A 22995-nucleotide genomic window follows, 5' to 3' on the forward strand; every position below is an offset into this window, starting at 1 on the left:
AACCGTAACAGAAAATGGAGCTGTTTCTTGTACGTGCGACATGAAGGGAACAGAAGTTGGATGAATAATGTAAATGTGCATATATTAGAAGAAAGTCAGGCAGATGGACAAACACAAAGTGTTTACCTGCGTCCACTCATTGGTTTGAGGATCGTAGGCTTCCACTGTGTTCAGGTACACCTGCCCATCATAACCACCGACAGCATAAAGACGATCCCCAAGAAGACACACGCCAACAGCGTCTCTGCTGAGGCTCATGGGAGCTACTGCTGTCCACATGTCCGTCTTCGGGTCGTACCTGAAAGAAGTCGTAAAATAGTAATTATATAGACAGGGAAAATCAGCCATGTTGATTTATAAATATATTCTCTAGATTTAAATTTCGCTAGACCTTGCCATCTCTATAATACCTCATGTCAAGTCAAGTCAAGTCAAGTTTAGTCACATTTATTTATTTAGCGCTTTTTACAATACAGATTGTTTCAAAGCAGCTTTACAGAGATAACAGCAAAATAATGCAAAAAAAGTTATAGCATCACAGTCCAGCTTAAGTAAGTTCAGTGATGTTTCATTTTTGTTTTAAAAAAGTTATCAATTTAGTTCATTTATATATATATATATATATATATATATATATATATATATATATATATATATATATATATATAGCCGCTCTGGAGTAAAGCGTGAAGTCATCGTCCAGCTCAGTTCAGTTCTTGTATAATAGAGTCAATGCAGGCAGATCAATATTATTGTTGAATATTAAATTAAATGTTACATTTAATGTCCCCAACTAAGCAAGCCAAGCCAATGGCAACAAAGGTGGGAAAAGGCGACTGTGGCAAGGAACCAAAACTCCATCAGGTTATGGAGTTATGGAGCTCATGTCATATAATTTCTTTTTGTCTCTTTTCTGTCAACAATATAGTCATCAATAAAGTACCCATATTAGACTTGCACACAAATACATTCATATTTCAAATCTTATATTTAAATATAAAAAATCAATCGTAGCTGTGAAGAAATCTTCAAATTGAATTATACAACTAAACCCTGATGTGCCATCATTTTCACCACCCTGAATAATTTTGACCCAATAAAGTATCAAAATTTGTTTAGTTTACCACTTTATTAATCCTACAAGGGGCAATAATAATAGGGCTTAAAACACACATAACAGATTTATCTCAGACATATCCAAACACATAACCATATTAAAACAAATGAACCATATTAAAATATGAATAAATCACAATACGTATTACTTACAACATGCTTCAAAATAAATTATTAAAAAGTTGGGGGAAAAAATCAATTTGGGAATATTTTTATTGTGCGTTATTTACATACAGTCTGTAATGTTCTCACATTATTAATAATATGTGAAAATATTTGTAATTGTATTTAGGATATATAAAATGCTAGTTATGAAAAATTTGCGTTCAGTATTTTCTTTAAATTAAATAATTACATTTATTCAGTAAAATTCAGTTAAAATTATTAACACACCTGCCCCGCCCCAAATCTACGTGTAGTTCATCTTACATTGCATAGTTGATTGGTGACGAACATGAAGCAGGGCAACAACTCACTGCGTGATGTAGCCAATAGAATGATGTTGAATAAAAAAAATCAATTCTAAAGCTGCTTTTTGTAATGTATATTTGATGCTTTTTTTCATTTAACACAATAATGACTTGATCTTTTGGGGGTAATTTCAGAGCCAAATTTGATGTGTGATTAGATTAATTAATCACCACATTGTGTAAAAATATATTACAAAATGTTTATTTCAAATAAATGGTGTTATTTTGAACTTTCTATTCATCAAAAAATCCTGGAAAACAAGCATCACAGTTTCCACAAAAATATTGAGCACATTGAGCACCAATCAGCATATTAGAAATGAGAATAATTTTTGAAGGACCATGTGACACTGAAGACTGGAGTAATGATGCTGAAAATTCAGCTTTGCCATCACAGGAATAAATTACATTTTAAAATATATTAAAATAAATAGTTATTTTAAATTGTATTAATATTTCACAATTGTACTGTTACTACCATATTTTACTGTTATTACTGTATTTGACTAAATAAATACAGCCTTGGTGAGCAATAAGAGACTTCTTTCAAAAACATAAGAAATCTGTAATGAGAAAAACTGTGCAGCTAAACAGGCGAGAAAGATATGCAGGAAGGAAACATGTATCTGTTCAGTCTCCTTTCAGTCAGAAGTCCCGTCGAGCAAACTTTGACTGACAGGGACTGAGAGCAGTCAGGGTGCAAGAAGTGTTCAGCAGACAGACAGCTCTTTTAAACAAAGATGCAACAGGGGCAGAGAGACAGACAGATGAGAGAAGATGAAGAGCACGAGTCAGTCACACTAAAGACCAAATACATTCTAAGTCAACATAGTGTTTCCAAGACATGGCCAAGAGGAAATCACGCTCAGAGGCCACTAACCACCCAGAAAAATCATCCTGGCAGGCTTAAAAGTACATAAAAAGCAGCTCATAAAAACTAAATGTTGTGGAGCATGGTGTTCCTTCTCCTGGAAAAGAGCTTTTATCTGTTCATTTATTTGGAAACTCACTAGGATAAAACAACCCTTTCTTCACAAGGTCATGCATAAATCACAAGTGGGATTTTACCTATGCTCCAGTTCAAATGGATTCTCTCAATTTTTCATTAATACCCAAGCTCCTGTGTCATGTGGTGCTCAGACAGTGATGAAGGAATAAATGGCACTTCCCACATGGGCTTCACTCATCATGAACTTGCTGCTTTCCAAATCAATAGACTCAAACTGGACCAAACATAACAGGCTGGCACATTTCAGAAGTGCAACTTCTAATGACATCCAAACTCAAAAGTAGGACCCAGGCAACATAAGATTTGTTCATATCTATGCCAGTGGTACAGTACATATCCATATTAGTCATTAGAAAGTATGACCTAATGCTTTGATAGATGCTTTTTTTGTCTTTCTAGCTCAAAACACTGAGAAGGAAGCTGTGCTAAAATTGTTGTTTTTTATGACACTTTAAGGACATTTTAATGGTCTCTTAATGATACACACAAAAAAAATAACTCTACAGAGATCATGTGGCAATGAATTTCAGAATACTTTATCAGACTTTGCACATTCCCCGACTTTCAACTATGAAACCATTACAAAGGAAATATCTCATACCCTTCAGTAACCTGCACTACCCTAAGTTTGTACTGTGCTCATTGAGTCAGTTTCTCTTTAGGGACTCATCTGTAGCACTTTGATGTAAACACATTTGTTCTCGGATTGCTACATTGTCTTCTTCATCTTCGCCTTGGGTTTTGAGACCTAACCATAGTATATGACTGTTTGTAGTGACATATACTGGTATTTGCCACCTACACAAGAATGAGAAACTTCTTGTCTTTCTTTGGAGGTCTGCAAAAATCATCAATATTGAGTTTAAGACTAGCAGAGTTTCTCAACTGGTGGGTTTTATTTAGTAAAATATCTCACCATTCACTGATGCGGTCCAGGTCGCACGCAGTCACCATATGTTTGGTCTAAAACACAACTGCTCTCATGTATTGCCGCAGGACAGCAAATGTGAGTAAATTCTGTCATCTTTGCAGGACTGTGATACGAAGAGTGTACAATGTAGAATATTTTTAGCAACAGTGTGAAAGTGAATAGCACATAACAGGCACAATACTGGTATAAACATGAATATCTATTGGTACAATATGCGTAACATGACTAAATTTACGTCATCGTTTTTAAATACCACCGGTTTCACAGTCCATACTACAACGTGAAAACGGCATTTTCAAATGTATCCACTTTGGAGTGCGTTTTCATAAAAGCTTCGTTTTCATTAATAAAAACGCCGTCTCAGTGTGGACGGAAGGCCAAAACGGAGAGAAAAATATATATACGAAAACGTATTAGTGTGGACATGGCCTCATAGGGCTGCACAATTAGCAATTTTTCTGATAAAAATTGTTTTTTAAAATTTTCTAAATAATTTGCATATCATTATTAGTATTAAAGCTACAATATGTAATTTATTTCGCCGCTAGGGGTCGCTAACCTCTTACAATAACCAAGCCGTAGGTTGATGACTCATAAGCAGAATTATGGACCTTGTCGTCATGCTGTTGGATCTAAAAATGTGAATACATTGATGTTTTTAACATGACTGTGGTATGAAGCAGGTTGCGATTGCTAATGAGAGACAGATATCAGCACCACACACGAGTCCCACGGATATAAAAGAATAAGGACATTTCATTCCACCGAACTACCCTCGGTGCAGAATTACTACCAAGTGCAGAATTACTACTCACACAGGTCAGTTTATTAGACGAATGAAACTTGTGAGGTAACGCAGCGCTTTTTCACTTGGTCTACACTATCACACTAAACTGCATTTGAGAGTGTTGAAAGTTATAATGTTATTCTATGTGTTAGTTTGTTGGCTGTATGAGACTAGCAGTAAGCTAGATCAACATTAGAATTACATACTTATCATATTCTAACATTTCATCATGTTGAGCTATATAACATTGATTAGTTTTAAGTACATTTGCTCACCTGTCTAATAAAGTACATGCAAGAGTGGCGTCAAGTCCAAGTTAGTCGCGGACGTGGAGCTCTCAGCATCTCGAAAACGCCATGCTGATATTGATCCTCGTTTTATTTCTCCTTTTGTCCCAAAGTCTGCTTGCCATGGTCCATAATATTTGAACGAAACAACAACAGCGTGAGCTGTTTTTTTTAGACGTAACGCAGTTGTCCACGTCTGTCGCCATGGTTACTGTGACAGTACAAGCAGAAACCAGGGATAACGCGGATATTATGTCATTGACAGGCGACAAGTGAACAGGGACAGGCACTTTTTAAAATTGTGAATTTCTCTGAATTTACAAATTCTTGGAAACATTTAGGATAATGGAAGTACACAATTGAAAGAAATATATAAAACCGTGCAAGTGGTTTTTGGATATTTTGATACAAAATTATTACATATTGTACCTTTAAAGCTTCTCTTTTGTTGACAACATACGGTTTATAAGAACATTGACCCCTCGTTTCTGTCCCTTTGATTTCGGCCCTTTTTACCTTTCGACACAGTCTGACAGTCGAGATGCTAAGCTTGAGGCTGGGGCATCATGTCCACCGATCGCATACAGAAAGCCATTCCACGTCGCTACGCCAACACCGCCTCTGCGTTTGGACATGGGAGCGCAGCTGCTCCATTTGTTGGTGTGAGGATCGAAACACTCCACTGATTTCAGACATGAACTTCCATCCCGGCCACCGACAGCATACAGCCTTAAAAAGAGAGACAGATAATGAGAATTAGAGATTAAACAGACAGACAACTATGGCATACATGGACTCTGTTCAATTAGAAATAAATTGTTTCGCTTTCTATGCTTACTTGCTGTTTAAAACTGCAACTCCCACAGTGCTTCGAGGTGTTGCCATGGATGCAACGAAGCTCCATTGGCGAGCTTGAGGGTCCCAACGTTCCACTGTGCTGAGATAACTCCAACCATCATGACCTCCTACTGCATACATGGGGCCTTCTAACACTGCAACACCTACAAACACATGATCACAGATCGTATAAGCTTTCATTTGGTTTTCAAGCAAAATTCAAGTGTGCAATATGCTTGAAAATATCATGAAGGGTCCAATGATTTCTACAATGCGGAAAACATGGATGGATAGAATTTATGGTATAACATGGAATGTCATGAAATTTGGTCAAATTTGTATGAATAAATCAAAAGTAGGGCTATAGACTTCAAATTGTGATATGGACTAGTGTCTGCGAATAGAAACCACAAAAAGACTGCCATGTCTCCATGTTCTGCACGTCTATGTGTGAATGAACGGCACAGTCTCATCTACTATAAACATACTCAAGCACGTGTGGCGCTTGTGTTGTTTTCATTCAGCGTCTGCAGTCTCACTATATGAGGACATGAACACACAAACTTAATCACCAGAGATGCTGTGGGAGTCACTTCACCAGCATTTCATGATTTCATTTTTATAAAACTATTGTCAAATACACATTAAAACTCAAAGATCTTCACTACAAACTGGCAAACAAAAAGTTCAGTTTAACTTAAAGAAATTATGACAGAAATAGCTCACTATTTTACAGTAGAAAGTACTTATAATAACAACAACAAAATAGTTACAGTTTATTAAAACATTACTTTTAAGGAATCACAGCACTTTGTTCGCCCACAATTGAAAGGTATTGTTCAAATTTCCGTAGATTATACAGGTATTTTAAAGATTTATACACATTTATAAATATTAATTAAATTGTTAACATTTTAGGCATTCATTTGATTACCATCATTTTTTATAACAAATTTTTATTAAATCATAAAACACAGGATCCAGAAAAATTTAAATGGACAGAATTTCTGAAAAAGTCAAACATTTCATAGTAGACTATTATTGATAAAATTGTAATAATTATTAACAAAGAACCGTAAATTTGGTTAAAAAAAGGATTTTATAGGGCCAAAAATTTTGTGTCAAGCAATCAAGAAACATAATTCAAGTGAATGACAATAAAAACTACAATGTCGACACTAAATGGAAATGTTATTCCTCACCTAGGCCGTGTCTATGGGTGGACATGGGGGGCATGACGCTCCAGCTCTTGCTGCGGGGGTTGTAACATTCCACTGTGTTGAGAGTCTTGAGGCCATCTCGTCCTCCAACCACATACAGGCGGTCGTCGAGAACCGCCACGCCGAACTGAAGCCTTCTTCCACTCATAACAGCCACCTGCCGCCATGTGTCCCTCCGCAAACAATACTGCTCAATACTAGTGGCCCCTTTAAAAACAATTACAATCATTTATGAAGACATCTGTACATAAGCAGGGCCCATATGAATTCAGATACCTTCCCTATTGATATAGAGAACGTATGAAGCTCTTTAAAGTCTTGACTGTTACAGATAAGCAGAAATCTGAAAAAAAGGTATGTTAGAAATGAAAGAAAAAAATTACATAATACATTTTTGTGAGGTTTATGCTTAAGTAAAAAATCTGCTAAGATATAAAATACATTTATTAAAGGCAGGGTAGGTGATTTGTTCCAGAAACATTTTTTTGTTATGCTGGTTGAAAGTATCTTCACATCCTGATAGCAATCACTAAGTTAAGTGGTCTAAATGTATTTATATATATACCATCTGTGGGAGGTGTAGGACCATAAAATGTTCATCCAATTATTGCATTCGATCTCCACCTGCCTGTCAACGTATATATTTTATATATTTTCATACCTCAGCGTCAGTCACCGAGCACCGCAGCCAAAAAAGCAGCCACCTTTTACAGTTCCTTATGGACCAAAACAACAAGCTTATGCTGCATTCACGCCATAACTACTGTAATTTGGAAGAGATGGAAACCCGTGACGTTATACTCGGAGCGGTTCTAGACTCAAATTTATGCGTTTTAATGGCAACACTATTAACGCTGAAATGAATCTGCAGCAGTTGTTTATGCTCTTTAAGTTGTTTATGTTCATTATTATTTGTTATGTTATGTGCCTCGAGACATGAGGTAGTTTAACGCCCTCTCTTAAGGCGCTTTTGTTTGCTCCCTGCTGTACGCGTTCATGTGTTTTGAAGGAGATGTGGCTTTGGAGACGCTCTGAAGGGAGGGTAGGGTCTTATGCTTTCAAGGCTACCTCGTTGAAGCAGTTGAGGCATTTTTACTGGGTACAGGGAACACAATGGGAACACAGATGAACCTGTTTTTTAATCATCTCTGAGTTAATAGGCTAAAATAAGAAACAGGAAGTACTGTATAAAGCCCTAAGGACCAAACTGTGGAAGCAGAAGTCACCATGATTCTTTTCTAGACAATTGGCTAGTTGTCTTCTAAAAATGTACAGTAATTGCATGCAATGAGTAATATTCAAAAACTTTGTGAACCTAGTTTTACAGACAGCAAAAACTCCCATTCGTTTTCTCCATAAAGAACTGTTTTTTTTGTTTGTTTGTTTTTTTGTTTTTTTTACCATAAGCTGTGAGGTTAATATATTATAATATATAATATATCATTGTGTTCCATAGAAGCAATAAGTCAATGATACATCAACAGAATTTTAAAATATATATGTTTAATAGCCAAATTCCTGGCAAAGTGTTTTACATTATATGATTATGTAATTTGCGGTGCTTCATGGACTGCGAAGTTCCAATGGACTTCCTCTGATTTTTAAATACGTTTTTGCTTCAGATCCAAGTTTGTAATGTTGTGATTCATCTCAGAGCTGGGTGATCTGGTTAATGCCTTGGAACTCTTTATTGAAAAATATTATGAAATCCCAATAGAGAACATGAATGGAACCAAGTGGGCGGTCACTGTGGCACTCTATACACCACTCATCATTACAAACTATGAATCATGTGAATCACCTATTGACCATGATTCACCATCTCTATGAATTCAGCCAAGACTATTCACCTTCAGCCTCATTAAACATAATACATACTTCAGGTCTTGCTACTGAAAAAGCTTTTCTGCAAGTGTGTAACAGATCAGACCTTTCACCATAAAGAGGACACACCACTAATTTAAATACAAACTTCTGTCTCACTTTTGGCCAATTTAAATGTAAAACACTGACTGTTCAAAGCACCATTAATTCAAATGACTCAACTATCCTGTTAAAATGGAAATGTCTCAGCAGTCTACTGCACTAATGGAGAAAATCTGACAGGTAGAGTGAATGAGGGAGAAATGAAGAGGAGGGGTTACCTTGTTATCAGCCCAGATAACATTTAAAACAAAAGAATTGCAGTAGAAACAACATAAAAATGATAATGAAAAGAATACCTTTTGTGGCATCCATGCCACCCACGGCGAAAAGTGCCCCTACAGTGGCCTTGCGTGGACGTGTTCTCGGGCTCTGGAGGAGAGGCCGTCTCTCTGGCAACAAATGATACTTCATGGCCTCCATCACCAGCCGCTGACACTCCACGCTGTCCCTTAGCAATGGATTCGCCTCCATATCGGCTAAAAACTGCATCAAGAAAAGACAATAACTGTATGACCCAAAAACTACAGATTAAACATATTATAAAATCTATTAGAATTATAATCTATTATAAATAATAAAATCTTTATGTTTAGTGGAGGGGGTTAATACCTTGCAAATAACATGCTATTCCAGTTTTGCAATGTACAAACTGAAGGCTATGACAACAAATGTTTCTATACAATGTGAGCAAAAAATGTCATAAATTAAGCTTTACATTATAAAAACAAATGGCTTGTCTGCAGTTTTGAATCAGAAAGGTGGTTTAATTTACTATATTAAAAACAATAACAAAAAAAAGCAGGAACACAAACTAAGTGTTAACTGGTAAAAAGTAAAACGTACAGCAGGAACATATTCACGAAATGAGTTCTTTTTCACGTCGTATTGCGCTTAAATGGACAAATACACACAGCATTATGTCAAAATGCCTGTCAAGGCGCAGTCGTTTATATCTTAAGTGAACATAAACAGCTGAGAAAGAAATCGGATGTGTATCATTATATTGGATCCGTGCGATAGTTCTTAAAGTGACAGCAGCCTAATAGTGCTCTGTTTTAGCGTTCATCAAACAACTAATGAAAAAGAGAAAATAACTCACTGCTCTTGACTGAATAACTTTTGTAGCTTTAACAAGGATTAATCTACATTTAATTTATACAGTGAAGACTATACATTGTCATTTTACTTTTAATTATTCTATTTATGTACCTGAATACTACTGTCAGACCTAACTGAAAACCTTAAAGCACTGTTTATTTAATTTGTATTACTATTTGTGCTATTACTTGTCATTTGTTTATTTGTTCTTATTTTATAACTGACTGTTCACTTTTCTTTAGTAAAGTTTGAACTTTATATTAGTTAGGCTAGTAGTTTTTGCTGCGGTATCACAATCGGACTCAAGAATTGTGAAATTTCACTGGTATCTAAAATGTAGGTGTAATAATACGCTTATTAATTAAAGTACAAGTTTACGTCATAAGTCTACAAAAAATTACTTTTGGTAACACTTTATAGTAAGTATACAGTAATAAAAGTACTAACAAATAATTTGCAAACTATTAGTTTATAGTTAATTCATAGTTAATACATTAAAACAAATAGTGAGTTTTTTCAAGTAGATAAAATCCCTGGATTTATATCAAATTACATATTACAAATGACCCTTTACAGTCTGCTCTAAAAAAAAACATAACTTATGTTACATGTGGAATTCTAAACGCAAAGACCCAATTAATCATTAATGGATTTTGTTGTTGATTATTTTCAATATCAATCATGAACAATTTTATCAATTAGTTATTGCAACACTAATATTCCCATTAAAAATAAAGTGTGAAAAAAATGACATCCTAAATTCAAAGGCCAAACACTCTGTCTGCCACTGATTGGGTGAAACAGACTCAATCCTCAAATGCCCTGCCCTAAACTCACGTGATTGGTAATGCTAATGTTGCAAAATGTATTATACTTATTTTTTACTTGGTTTCCTTGATTTTATCCCTGCATAATAAACTAGGATAAAATACACTTCAGCTCATTTCAGGGCACCTTGGTGTTTACTGTAAACCCACTGCTGTTCAATTGCTTCTCTACAAACTGAAATCACATCAGTCATGCTGTCATAAAGACCAAGGAGCTGCTTGCCAACTTCAAGATGTTGATTTATGCTGGAGAAGATTAGTTTTAAGATTAGCTAAAAGCTTTAAACCTTCCAGACAGGAAGGGTATTTATAAGAGTGACCAAGACACCAGTCACAACACTGACAGTTTGGAGAGTTCTTTTGTCTGAAATGAACAAAACATCAGAGATTTGGCATCTGCAAGGGAGTGGTAAGAAGAAAACGTCAGTGTAACCATGATAGAAATGATCATCCAAAATCTACCGATCTTTTGGATTTATCTATCCCCCCCCAAAAAAAAAACCTGACATATAGGAACTCTTTATCCAATTAGGTAGAGTTGGGGCAAATTTTCATTAAAAAAAGGTCAAAGATTTCACAAACTTAAGTGCAAAGCTAACTCCAGGCACAGAAAAGACTCAAAAAGAATGAAAATCTAAGGCCTTCATCCTCGATAAATGAATAAAACATTTTTGATAAACAGTATGAATTTATTTTATTTATTGATTTACAAATAAATTATGACAAACGACAAATTATGTTTTCAGATGCTAAATCCATTGTACTTGTAAACACTACCATTCTAAAGATTGGGGTCTGTTGGATTTTACATTTTTGAAAGAAGTCTCTTATGCTCACCAAGGCTGCATTTATTTAACCAAAAATATTTTCATACTGTGAAATATTATTGCAATTTAAATAATTTATCTATTTTAATATATTTTCCAATTGTATCTATTCCGGTGATGGCAAGGTGTCACAAGGATGAAGATGAATACGGACGACAGGATTATAAAACATAAACAAGGTTTTATTAAACTAGAATGTAGCAAATGTAACAGCATATGTAACAGCATGTGTACAATACGCGAACAATAACCGACAACTAAAGACTGAACACAGAGGAACTAAATACACAAAGGTAACAAACTAAATGATGTGCAGCAGTGGTGGAAGATTAGGGTCTATGGGAACAGATGAGTGGTGGGAAACAAAGACAAAGAAACATGTGACTGATGACAACAAACTGAAAGTCCATGAAAATGAAACTAAAAATGAGTTAGTCCAGATATCCGTGACAGAACGCCCCCTCCCAGTAGGCGCGACCTTGCGCTGTAGTAGCAGAGGTGAAGGTGGGATGGATGGGGCTTTGAAGGTGTCCGAGGCAATGACACTGAAGACAGAAGATGATGAGGGGATGGTGCAATACGGACGGCACAGACCCAGAGACGACAGCCAATGGCGGAGTCGAGGGAGGGAGGAGAGAAGGTGACCTGGAGGCTGACGTCAATTGGGGGACGACCGACGGAGGCGATGAATCCCAGGGCGCAGACCAAGGACTGAGGCAATGCCAGTGTGATGTAGGACCGAGGCGTACCCGAAGGGAAGGAGGAGCCTGCTGCAGCCGCAGAGGTGGAGGAACGGAGCGTAGCGGAAGGTCTGCAAGTCTGTGGCGGAGGTGGGGTGATAACTGACCAAGGGGGAGTTGGTGGGTCGAGAGTACCCGGTGGAGCTGTAAGGCTTGAGGGTATCTGCTGGAGCCGAAGGTGGGAGGAGCCATGGTGGAGCTGACAGGTTGACGGGCCGAGATGGAGCGAGACGATCTAAGGCTGGACGTGAGTGCTTGGCATTACAGGAGATAGTGAAGGGCTGCAAACCTCCAGCACAGGCAGGGCTAGAGGACTGGCTGAGCAGGGCGGTGACGGAAGGCAGATGAAGGCTAGACAGGGTTGAAGGTAATAATATTGTTCATGCAGGTGTCTGTGAAACAGTGATGAACGTTCCGATGAAACCAATAAAAAGTCCATAGTGCTGTCCAGAAACAGCGATGAAAAAACAGAAATGGGGTGGGATATGGTGGGAGATGACACCTCCACGCTGAAGTCCATCAGCCAGTCCTCAGTCTCTGCCTCACCACAGATGTCGTGGGCTCACACCCTTGGTCAGACGAGGGTGCGAGGGTCGGCACTGTCCACTTGTCCTCGGGTTCTGGCTGACGCGTCGCAACGGGTGGTAGCTCCCCGTTTGCGGTGGGCTCACACGATTCCTCATTGGTGGATGATTGTGAAACAGGCTCTGGGTCCGGCTGTGTTCTGGACCGGGGGTAGACACTCTCTAAACACCGGATGATAGCGTCCCTCCAGTTTAGTCCAGAGGTGTCTAGGAGGTCTATGGGGTGATGGTAATTCGCCCCAATCAAAAACAATGACTTCAGGGTCTAGTCGTCGAAGGGGCTTGGTAACGGCAAGAAGACAGAAGTTTAAAAAAATCCAGGGTTTCAAGAGCGATCGCAGCGAATTTGGCTGCGTAATCCATTTGGTCAGTTATTCTGTCAAAAGGATGAAGATGAAGACGGATGACAGGATTATAAAACATAAACAAGGTTTTATTAAACTAGAAGGTAGACAGGATTATAAAATATATAAACAAGGTTTTATTAAACTAGAAGGTAGCAAATGTAACAGCATATGTAACAGCATGTGTAACACGCACACACAAATAACCGACAACTAAAGACTGAACACAGAGGAACTAAAAACACAGAGATAACAAACTAAATGATGTGCAGCAGTGGTGGAAGATTAGGGTCCATGGGAACAGATGAGTGGCGGGAAACAAAGACAAAGAAACATGTGACTGATGACAACAAAAACTGAAAGTCCATGAAATTTAAACTAAAGATGAGTGAGTCCAAATAACCGTGACACAAAGCTGAATTTTCAGCAGTCATTGCTCCAGTCTTTACTCCTTGAATGCTAGTGTATATAACATGGAACTGAACGAATGATTATCAATGACACCAAAGTACTGATAGTTTGTTTAAAATTTTTGTGAAATAAAACAAAAAACACAATAGTCACTATAAATGGACAAGTGTCTCCAGATCTCCCATTGTTCACTGACCATCTGATTTCTCAGAAAGTCAAAAGAAAATGTAATTTATGCTTTTTTAAAGCTTAGTTCTGGCATTCAAATAACATAATAAAAAAAAATCTGATTACCTATAATACAAGATTAGATTAGATGCCTTTATTTAAACACCACAGCCACAAAGAGCTACAGAATAGGTTCCAAATTGAACCCTTACCCTCACCCACTTAAAGATACACTTTGATAACCTGACAGTATCCTTCCTAGCTTCTCAGACCTTGAGGGGAGGACTCTGGGGACAGAATGAAGAGAGGAAACAAGCTTCTGATGAAACTTCTGACAAAAGGTCCAACCTACATTCCTTTTTTTAAAAAGAGGGAATCCCAGTGAGAGACAGAGCTAGTGTCCCTCTGGGTCTCTAACAGAGTTCAGATACTCTTATATAGGCAACGACTCCTGAGCAAACAAGCTTTTAAGAAGCTAAAACACACACACACACACACACACACACACAAGCATGCACACACGCACACGCAACCTGTTTCCTGCTGCAGGTTCTAAGAAACTCTAAATCATTACCGGCTCATACATAAACACCACACAGGACATTCTTTATTCTTTTTGCTCTTGTGTCTCTCTTTTTCTCGTAATCCTTTTCAAATTACACCTCTCGTGGCTGTTAACGAGTGTTCGTTCATCACATTCATCCTCTCATCTGCCCTGTTTATCTCATCTCTCAGCTCGGCTAGTGAATAGAGAAGGTTTTAATTAGAGGAGCGTCTTGGATAGTCACAATAATAATACCGGCTTAATGAATTCTGCTGTAGTGATATGGCCCCATAGAGACACTCAATAAGTTCAACATACCCTGGGTCCAAACTTAGCTTCTCACCACACCTGCTAAGGGCAAGAGAATTGGGAAAATTTTGCATACATAATTATTTATTTTTATGTTAGATATAAAAATGTATATATATTATACTTTTTTATATAATATATACATTATATATTTTTTTTTTTTTTTTTTTTTTATGTGACATAATGTGATAAATTCTACGTACTGTATGTGTCATCACACAGAGACAATTTCTTAAGTAGACATTTGTATGTTTTTGATTACAATCGTGCAGGTCAGACAATCATTCTTAGTGATGCACCAAAATTTTGGCAAACAGAAATACTGCATTTTCAGTTGAGGCTGAAATGGTTTTGGAGGGCTGAAATCATTTACTGAAACAGTAGCGCTTCTCTGATGGTGCGTTTTGACTGTGTCATTGTCTGTGCACAAAATGTGGATAAGCTACAACAGGCAAACATGTCAGCCTGTGTTGATGCTAGGGCTGAGTTGACAATATCAATTTAAAAATTTTAATCAATCTCTTTATTTTGATGAACTGAGATCTTTTAGTCTATATTGTTCTCAGTTGAGGCATAAACAAAAATATTGTAGCGTGCATACCATACAATAATCGCAATAAGCTTTTGGCTTTGTTACTTTTTATATAAAACAATTAAAGTAGTTGATGCTCTTTAAGGTGGCGTGATAGATCACTGTAGCCAGCTCACGCACATAAACGGATCATCTCTTCCTCTTCACTAGTTAGTTATAGCACGAAATAAACATGAATGAACATCAGAAGGTACATCAGAAATGTATTGTCTAATGTAATCGCTAATTAGAATTGTTCCCTAACTTTCGCAACTAACTGAAATAAATCAGTTGTAGTTAAAGTAATAAAAGTACTAAAACTGAAATAAAAATAAAGCTGAAGGGAAATATATATATATATATATATATATAAAAAGACCAAAGCACATAAAATGACTCAAATTAAATGGAAAACTGAAAATATATTTTTAAAAATTCGCTTGTAAATTTTTTTTAATTAAATAAATAATAGAACATGAAGAAGTACTAAAATATCACTGGTATATTCATATACAACATTTATACACATACAAATTTGCAAAAACATTAACATGCATACAGTATGCGCGCACCATCAGTCAGTAGTACCATCTCACTGAATCCATAATCACATCCATCACTGCGCTCAGAGTTTTCTTGTTAGAGCTCCAATATCCCACCCATTCAACACCACCTCCACCTCCTCAGTCTCTGCTTTCACCTCCCTCTCACTCTCCATTTATCTCCACTCCACCCTTTCTCTTCTCCTCTTTGTGCTAAAAACAAAAGCTAATCATTTCCACCTCTTTCATAAAAGAGCCTATGTCACATACAGTGAACAATCACATCTGTCATGGAACAAAATCGATCATCTCCACTGAACGTGAATACCGAGGATACGTGTGGAAGAGAAATTAATGTTCTTGAGTTAGGACGGCTGGACGGTGGCTTAGAAATGACTTTTTTTTCTTCACTGGGAAGCACAGAACAACCTGCAATTTACATTTAGATGGAACTGAACGAACTCTGCTCAGCCAGCCACGAGTGGGAGAACGCTCATCTGGAATTATTTAAATATTTCTCTTTTTTCACCTTAGGAAAAAGGGGGGAAGAGAGAAATAGAAAGGTAGAAGGAGAGAAAAAGCGAGAAGAGGGAGTTCAGTGGAATTCATCATGCATTAAGATGAAAAAAGTGAAAAGCTTTGAATCTTGACGAGAAAGAAGGCAAGGTCAATTAAACTGTATATCAATTTAAATAGCATGTTCTGAGGCCACAGACTGAGCACTTGACAATAACATTAAAACCCTGCCGTAGGGCTGCACAATCACATACATAACCAAGATTAAAAATTGTGAAAATGGTCTAGTTCTTTGGCATCAAAATATATATTTACAGTATAATGTGTTTTTAATGACAACCAATGCTATTGCACGGGTTGTAAGTGGTCTAACTCATAAATGTTTGTTTTATTTTACATTTATGCATTTGGCAAAAGCTTTTACCTAAAGCAACTTGCATTCAAGGTATATATTTTTATCAATTTATGCATTCCCTGGGAATTGAACCCATGACCTTAGTGTTGAAAGTGCCATGCCATGTACAGTAGTTGTACTTCTAATTTATGCTTTACTTCTAATAGCTTTACAACCAAAGCAAAAACCATTTATTTGCTAATTATTTGGATTCACTAGAGCATTTGTAGTTTCATTTAAAACATACAAACTACAATATGCACTGCCAGAGAGCAATGCAACAAAACTGCAACTCTCCTAATATAATCACAGTGTAAATAAGGCAAAATATGAATAACATTGTTGTGCAGTAAATTCTGTTAAAGTTGAGCGGTTAACAATTTTCTTGATTTACAGCAATATATAAAAAGCAATTAAGTAATTCAGGAACACAGTTCTCAGCTTTGAGATATATAGCATAAAGAAGGCATGCTAAATAAAACAATGCTCCATACAACATAACACAAATACAAAAAGTATTTCAATTCTATCAATCACAATGAATAATCATGATTAGAATATCAAGGTAAATAATCAACAATTATAATTTGTGCCACACAGCCCTGCACTGCAACATTTAAAAAAAAACACATTTAAATTAATTTGAAGATGTAGAAGGCAACAACAACAAACCATTTCTGTGGAGTGTGTGTACGTGTGTAAGAAGTGAAGAATGTGATAAAGAGAAAAAAAGACACAACAACATCCTCCTTATCAAACTCTCCAGGCTCCAAAAGCATCTCATCATTGTATACAGCCTCATAGCAGAACCAGCTGAACAGCACTGACCTTCACACACACATAAAGACCAGAGATACTATAAGGGCCAAATTGCAATGCTCTAAGCAAACGCATAAATGCAAAGGCTTCTAGCTACACAAGCTCAATTTTACACATTAACACATTTCAAAATGCGTCAGAATGCCACTATGTGCTGGGTTCCATAATAGGAATTGGAGTGATCTGAATTATTAGTAACACTTTGCAATGAGGTTGTTACTTAATGCATTAGTTAACATGAACAAAACCTGAACAACAGCTCTGTTCAGCATTATTTAATCTTTATTAATGTTACATTTTACATATACTATTGCATCTATTGCTGCCTAACATAAGAATGAACCACATTGGTTCCTGCACGTCAAGCGAACATGCTTGAGCTTCCGTTTATCATAACTGATGTGTGAGTTAATGAATGTTTATATGTGAATAAAAGCCTAAATTAAATCTGTTCATCTTTTATAGCGATGGAGTCTTGTCAGAAAATTTGGACTAAACCGCTCCATATGGATTAGATTTACGATCTCTTTATGAACTTTTTGAAGCGTCAAAGTGGTAGTTGCGTAGCTGTCAGTGGAGGGGAAGAAAGCTCTCAGATTTCATCAAAAATATCTTCATTTGTGTTCCGAAGATTAAGGAAAGTTTTACAGGTTTGGAACGACATGAGGTTGAGTAATTAATGAAAGAATTTTAGGATAAACTTTTCTTTTAACATTAGTTAATGCATTAGTTAACATGAACTAACAATGAACAACACCTGTATACAGCATTAGTTAATATTTTTTTAATGTTAACTTGTGCATAGACTAATGCATCTTTACATAAAATGCTTAAATTGTTAACATTAGTGTGCATGATCTTACAATGAACAACACCTCTGTCTTTACTACATTAATTAATCTTGGTTTATGTTCATTTCTACTTTTAGATTTCTTAACATTTAAAGTCGGCATGAAATCAAATTTGACAAATCTTCTTTTTATATGTAATATTGTAGTGTTTATTATAAATGATTTATCTGTGCACTTTATTATTAAAAAAAAATTCATTTACCCTTATAATCTTTAATCAAATACATTACCCTTCCCTCCCCCCTCGAAACGACCTCTCTTCTCTTTCGGTCACGTGCCATGGCGAAAGGGTGCGGCCAGAGCCGATGAGGGTGCGGCTATCGGTGTGTCTGTCTCGTTTTGAGCGTTTTGAGTCAAGTCAAGTTATCAGTCAAGTTCACCCTCGAGAGCATCTCGAAGAGTCCGAATGGTAGGCTATCTATCTTATCTAAATCTAGTTATTTACTTATCGGACACGTCGAGATGCTCTCGATGGTGAACTTGACTGATAACTTGACTTGACTCATCTTGGTTCGCGGCAGGCTCATATAAATATGGGCTGATTCCTGCCTGAAAATGTAGCTGCTCGTCCTCGTTCTCGTCGCCGGGCTCCTCAATAAAAAAAGCCTTCATGGGAGGGTAACGGTGGGGAGTCCGGTGGAGAGAAATCCTCCACAACTGAATGTAAACTGGCATTCAAATCTGCCTCCATTTTGTTTGCAACGCCCAACCTCCAACGATCCAATCAATTCCCGAAGGACGAAATCAAGCCCCGCCCTACATTTTTTTTCTAATTTCAGAAGCCGTTTCACTCGGATATACGTCACAACAAGGAAAAAAATGACAATCTCAACTTCCGTTTCATGCCGACTTTAAGGTGCATGCTACTTAAAGCATTATTTACCACAAACTAACAATGAACAACACTTATGCACAACGCACAGCACTTTATTAAAGTTACTTAAAAACAATAAAGCACTTTTGTGAAGCTCACTGATAAAGTAGAAGCCATTCGAACATCAGTTAATGTGTTTTTAATGTTTGTAGGCTCTTTACTAAAATGATTTATGTTTAATAAAGTATTTATTATGCATTTTTGTAAACCTTATTATCAATTTTGAGAGCCATTGGGGTGGGGTGATACCAAGATGATGGTCACAAAGTGGGCCGACTTGCCTAAAAAAAGGACTTTGCCAAAGCTAAAAGGCTGTTTAGCATTCTACTGCAAAACATCAAGAAGCCTGTGAGCATTAATCACCGTGACTGACCGACTTACTGACTGATCACTCAATTAACTGATTAGCTGATAAATAAATGCAGATTAATGATTTTCTGATGTGGCTTCATGGGTATACTGATCAAGCTGACTGAACAAGTAACAGCACAGCAGAATAAAAGACTGGCTGACTGATGGATGGATGGATGGATGACTGACCTGTGGTTTAAGCAGAGGCAAGCGGATGTGAGCGAGAAGAACAGGAAGCTGTGACTGACGGGTGGTAACGTCATGGCGGACCCAGCTGAGCAGGGCTGTTACCACGGTTTCCTCTTCTGGAACATTCATGTCATCAGAAGCTAAAAGCTTCTCTACCTCACATGCAGGCAAGAGCAGAAACTCCTGATGCCTCATGACCTCCATGAAGTGCTCCTAGGGAGAGAGCGAGAGAGGGAGGGAGAGAGAGAGAGAGAGAGAGAGAGAGAGAGAGAGAGAGAGAGAGAGAGAGAGAGAGAGAGAGAGAGAGAGAGAGAGAGAGAGAGAGAGAGAGAGAGAGAGAGAGAGAGAGAGAGAGGGAGAGGGAGAGGGAGAGGGAGAGGGAGAGAGAGAGAGAGAGAGAGAGAGAGGGAGAGAGGGAGAGAGGGAGAGAGGGAGAAAGAGATTATCTAAATTGGTTGATGGAACCAAGGATGTTGTTGTCACAAAGCAGAGCATCACAGTATGTGTGTGTGTGACTAATGGCCTTTCAGCATAGCAACGTACAAAAAAAAAAGGTGAATGAGCACTCTCCTATAAGTCGATTTGACAGATGCCATCTACCAAGAGAATAAATGGAAATACAAATTTGAATGGTGGATCAGTGGTACGTGATGTTTAGATCAGGTTCGGGATTGTAGATGTTTAGTCACAGCAAAACAATTTTTGCAGTGCAGCCCTGTACAATAACTCAGTCAAAATTATAGACACATGATACAGGCTACATGATGTGTATGTATAAAAACACACACATATACTATATTTACACACATAAAAAAATAATATTAAAAGATTATTACTTTTATTCAGCAAAGATGTAATAATAGCATTTATGATGTAACAAATTGCGATAAATGCTAATTTCTGTTCTTTTTATCAAAACAAGAACAAACAAACAAAGTGTCATGGTTTCCACTAAAATATTAAGCAGCACAACTCTTTTTAACATTGATAATAAATGTTTCTTGAGCATCAAATCAGCATATTAGAACGAATTCTGAAGGATCACTGAAGCCAGGAGCAATGATCACAGAAATAAATCACGTTAAAATATATTAAAATAGAAAAACATTTTAAATTGCAATAATTTTCACAATATTACTGTTTTACTTCTTTTGCTTTTACTGCAGCCTTGGTGAGCACAAACCACCCCTCACACACACACACACACACACATATGCGCAAACACACACACAGATGTTGTGTTTTCATGTTTTATGGGGATTTTCCATAGACATAATGATTTTTTACTGTACAAACTGTATATTATATCCCCTTACACTAACCCTACACCTAAACCTACCAATCACAGAAAACTCTCTGCATTTCTACATTTTCAAAAAAACATCACTTAGTATGATTTATAAGCTGTTGGGGACCAAAACATGTCCCCACAAGGACAATGATTTCAGATACTGCCATCTTTGTGGGCATTTTGTCCCCATAACGTAGGATTTACCAGACCACACACACACACACACACACAAATGTTTATTTATTGTTAATAATCATAACATTTAATCCAAGCTATTATTGATGTTTTAAGCAACTTTATATAACACGGGTATTGTAGATTTGTATATGTGATGTGTATATTTTACTAGCAATTACACAGCACAGACTAGTAGTTATCAACTGGTTTTGCTTCAGGACCCAGACTTTTCAAGTGTATTCTCTTCCCTTTTAAAAGCTGATCATCTTTATTTTGTTATATTTACAATGCATAATTATATTGTTATTTGCATTTTAGTATTTGAATTTGGCATAGATTTCTCTGCTTTTCCTGTAGAACAGACCTGCTACCCAACATGGACATCCCTGGTATTACAAAGTGGACAAGAGAACTGGACATCATCGCATTGTTGGGGAATGGGGGGATCGAATAAAAACAAGGGAAGGAAAGCCAGATAGGAAACAGAGGCACTGATGGAAAATGTAAAACAAGTTTTCACTGCAGTCTCCATGACAACCCCCCCTGTTGTGAACTGTGGGCGGGCTATTATGGGTTATATTTTCTTGAATGAGTTTCCCTCAGGAGCAGTGAAACATCAAACGCTGAGCGGAAAATTTGCGAAGAGGAACAGTAGCATGTCCAATTAAACACACTCGCCTTGTTCAGGGAACTTTTTCGGCACCAGTGCTTCCACGCCTGTTAAAATGGGCTCAATTGCTCACTCATAAACCCACAAAAACGGGCACAGACAGCCAGATGGACACAGACGCCTATAGATGAATACAAATACACACACTCACTGAGGCAGCCGCCCACATAGATGCAATAGAGAACGCTGAAGGACGAACAAAAAAAATACACAGCGTGTCTGTAACTTTAAGCATATCATATGCTGTTGCGTGCACACGCTCGATAGTGTCCTCTAATTCACTTCCAAGTTTTAACTCGGTGAACTGCGGATGATAAATCCTTCAGCATGCGTTTGGTTGGGAGGCGGAAAAACAAAGAAGAATGAAAGAAAAGTGATAAAAGAAGAAAAATGAGGCTGAGAGAGAGGGGTGCTCATTGAAGATAAAAAAACCAAGAGGTTTAGTATCCACTTTCCAGGAGCAGGAACTCCTTTTGACTTTGCCAGCATATCTTTTGCACTGATTAAGTGAGTGTGTAACTCTTCTCAATGTGTGTGTGCTCACCATGGTGTAGTTGTGTGCCACCTTATGGAGGTCCAGGCAGCCCTGAGCATCTGCAAAGGACCGAATGCCCAGACAGTTGGAGGGATGGAGTTGTTTCATTAGATAACTGCAGCAGGCCTGAACCACCGCAGACAGCTGCAGAAGACATGAAGCCGACAACAAACTCTCTATAGTGTCCTCTCTCAACTCCAAACGCCCTGTAGAAAGAAAGACTGAGATTAGGTGTGCAAATCTGTTGATGAGTGCTTATTGGTTTATTTATTTAGTAAGTATACTACCATTCAAAGGTGTGGAGTTTTTTATTTTTTATTTTTTTTTATTTAATACTTTAATTAGCAAGGACACATTCATTTGATCAAAAGAAAATATATTTTTGCAACATGAATATATTTACTATTTCAAACACTTTTTCACAATTTGCTCTTGTTTTGAACATTGGTGATAAGAAATGTTTCTTGAGCACATTATGTATGATACAGAAAGATTTCTGAAGGATATTGTGACACTGAAGACTGGAGTAAAGATTCTGAAAATTCAGCTTTGCCATCACAGGAATAAATTACATGTTAAAATATATTACAATAGAAAACAGTTATTTTGAATTGTAATAATGTCACAATATTTCTATTTTTACTGTAATTTTCATCAAATAAATGCAGCCTTGGTGAGCATAAAGAATCTTACAGACCCCAAACTTTTAAACAGTGGTGTATCAGCTAATATTGGATATATACTGTATAACAGCTGAAATTGAATATTTAATTGCGCATG

The 22995-nt window shown here is 37.1% G+C and overlaps 1 protein-coding gene and 1 long non-coding RNA gene across 3 annotated transcripts in view; both read right to left on the minus strand.

Moving 5' to 3' along the window:
* LOC309494947 overlaps window positions 1–22995 on the minus strand; it is a 161030-nt gene that overhangs the window by 111714 nt on the left and 26321 nt on the right. The window lies entirely within an intron of this gene.
* klhl5 (kelch-like family member 5) overlaps window positions 1–22995 on the minus strand; it is a 77713-nt gene that overhangs the window by 5069 nt on the left and 49649 nt on the right. For both annotated transcript variants that reach the window (XM_082164424.1, XM_082164423.1), the window contains exons 4-10: window positions 22225–22421; window positions 19543–19755; window positions 8880–9066; window positions 6640–6864; window positions 5439–5601; window positions 5117–5329; window positions 127–298 (exon numbers count right to left, since the gene is read on the minus strand). In XM_082164424.1, coding sequence (XP_082020550.1) covers window positions 127–298; window positions 5117–5329; window positions 5439–5601; window positions 6640–6864; window positions 8880–9066; window positions 19543–19755; window positions 22225–22421 — 1370 coding nt within the window. The remainder of the gene's footprint in view (window positions 1–126; window positions 299–5116; window positions 5330–5438; window positions 5602–6639; window positions 6865–8879; window positions 9067–19542; window positions 19756–22224; window positions 22422–22995) is intronic.

This window comes from Leuciscus leuciscus (assembly GCF_965113295.1).
Source record: "Leuciscus leuciscus genome assembly, chromosome: 3".
Taxonomy (NCBI): domain Eukaryota; kingdom Metazoa; phylum Chordata; class Actinopteri; order Cypriniformes; family Leuciscidae; genus Leuciscus; species Leuciscus leuciscus.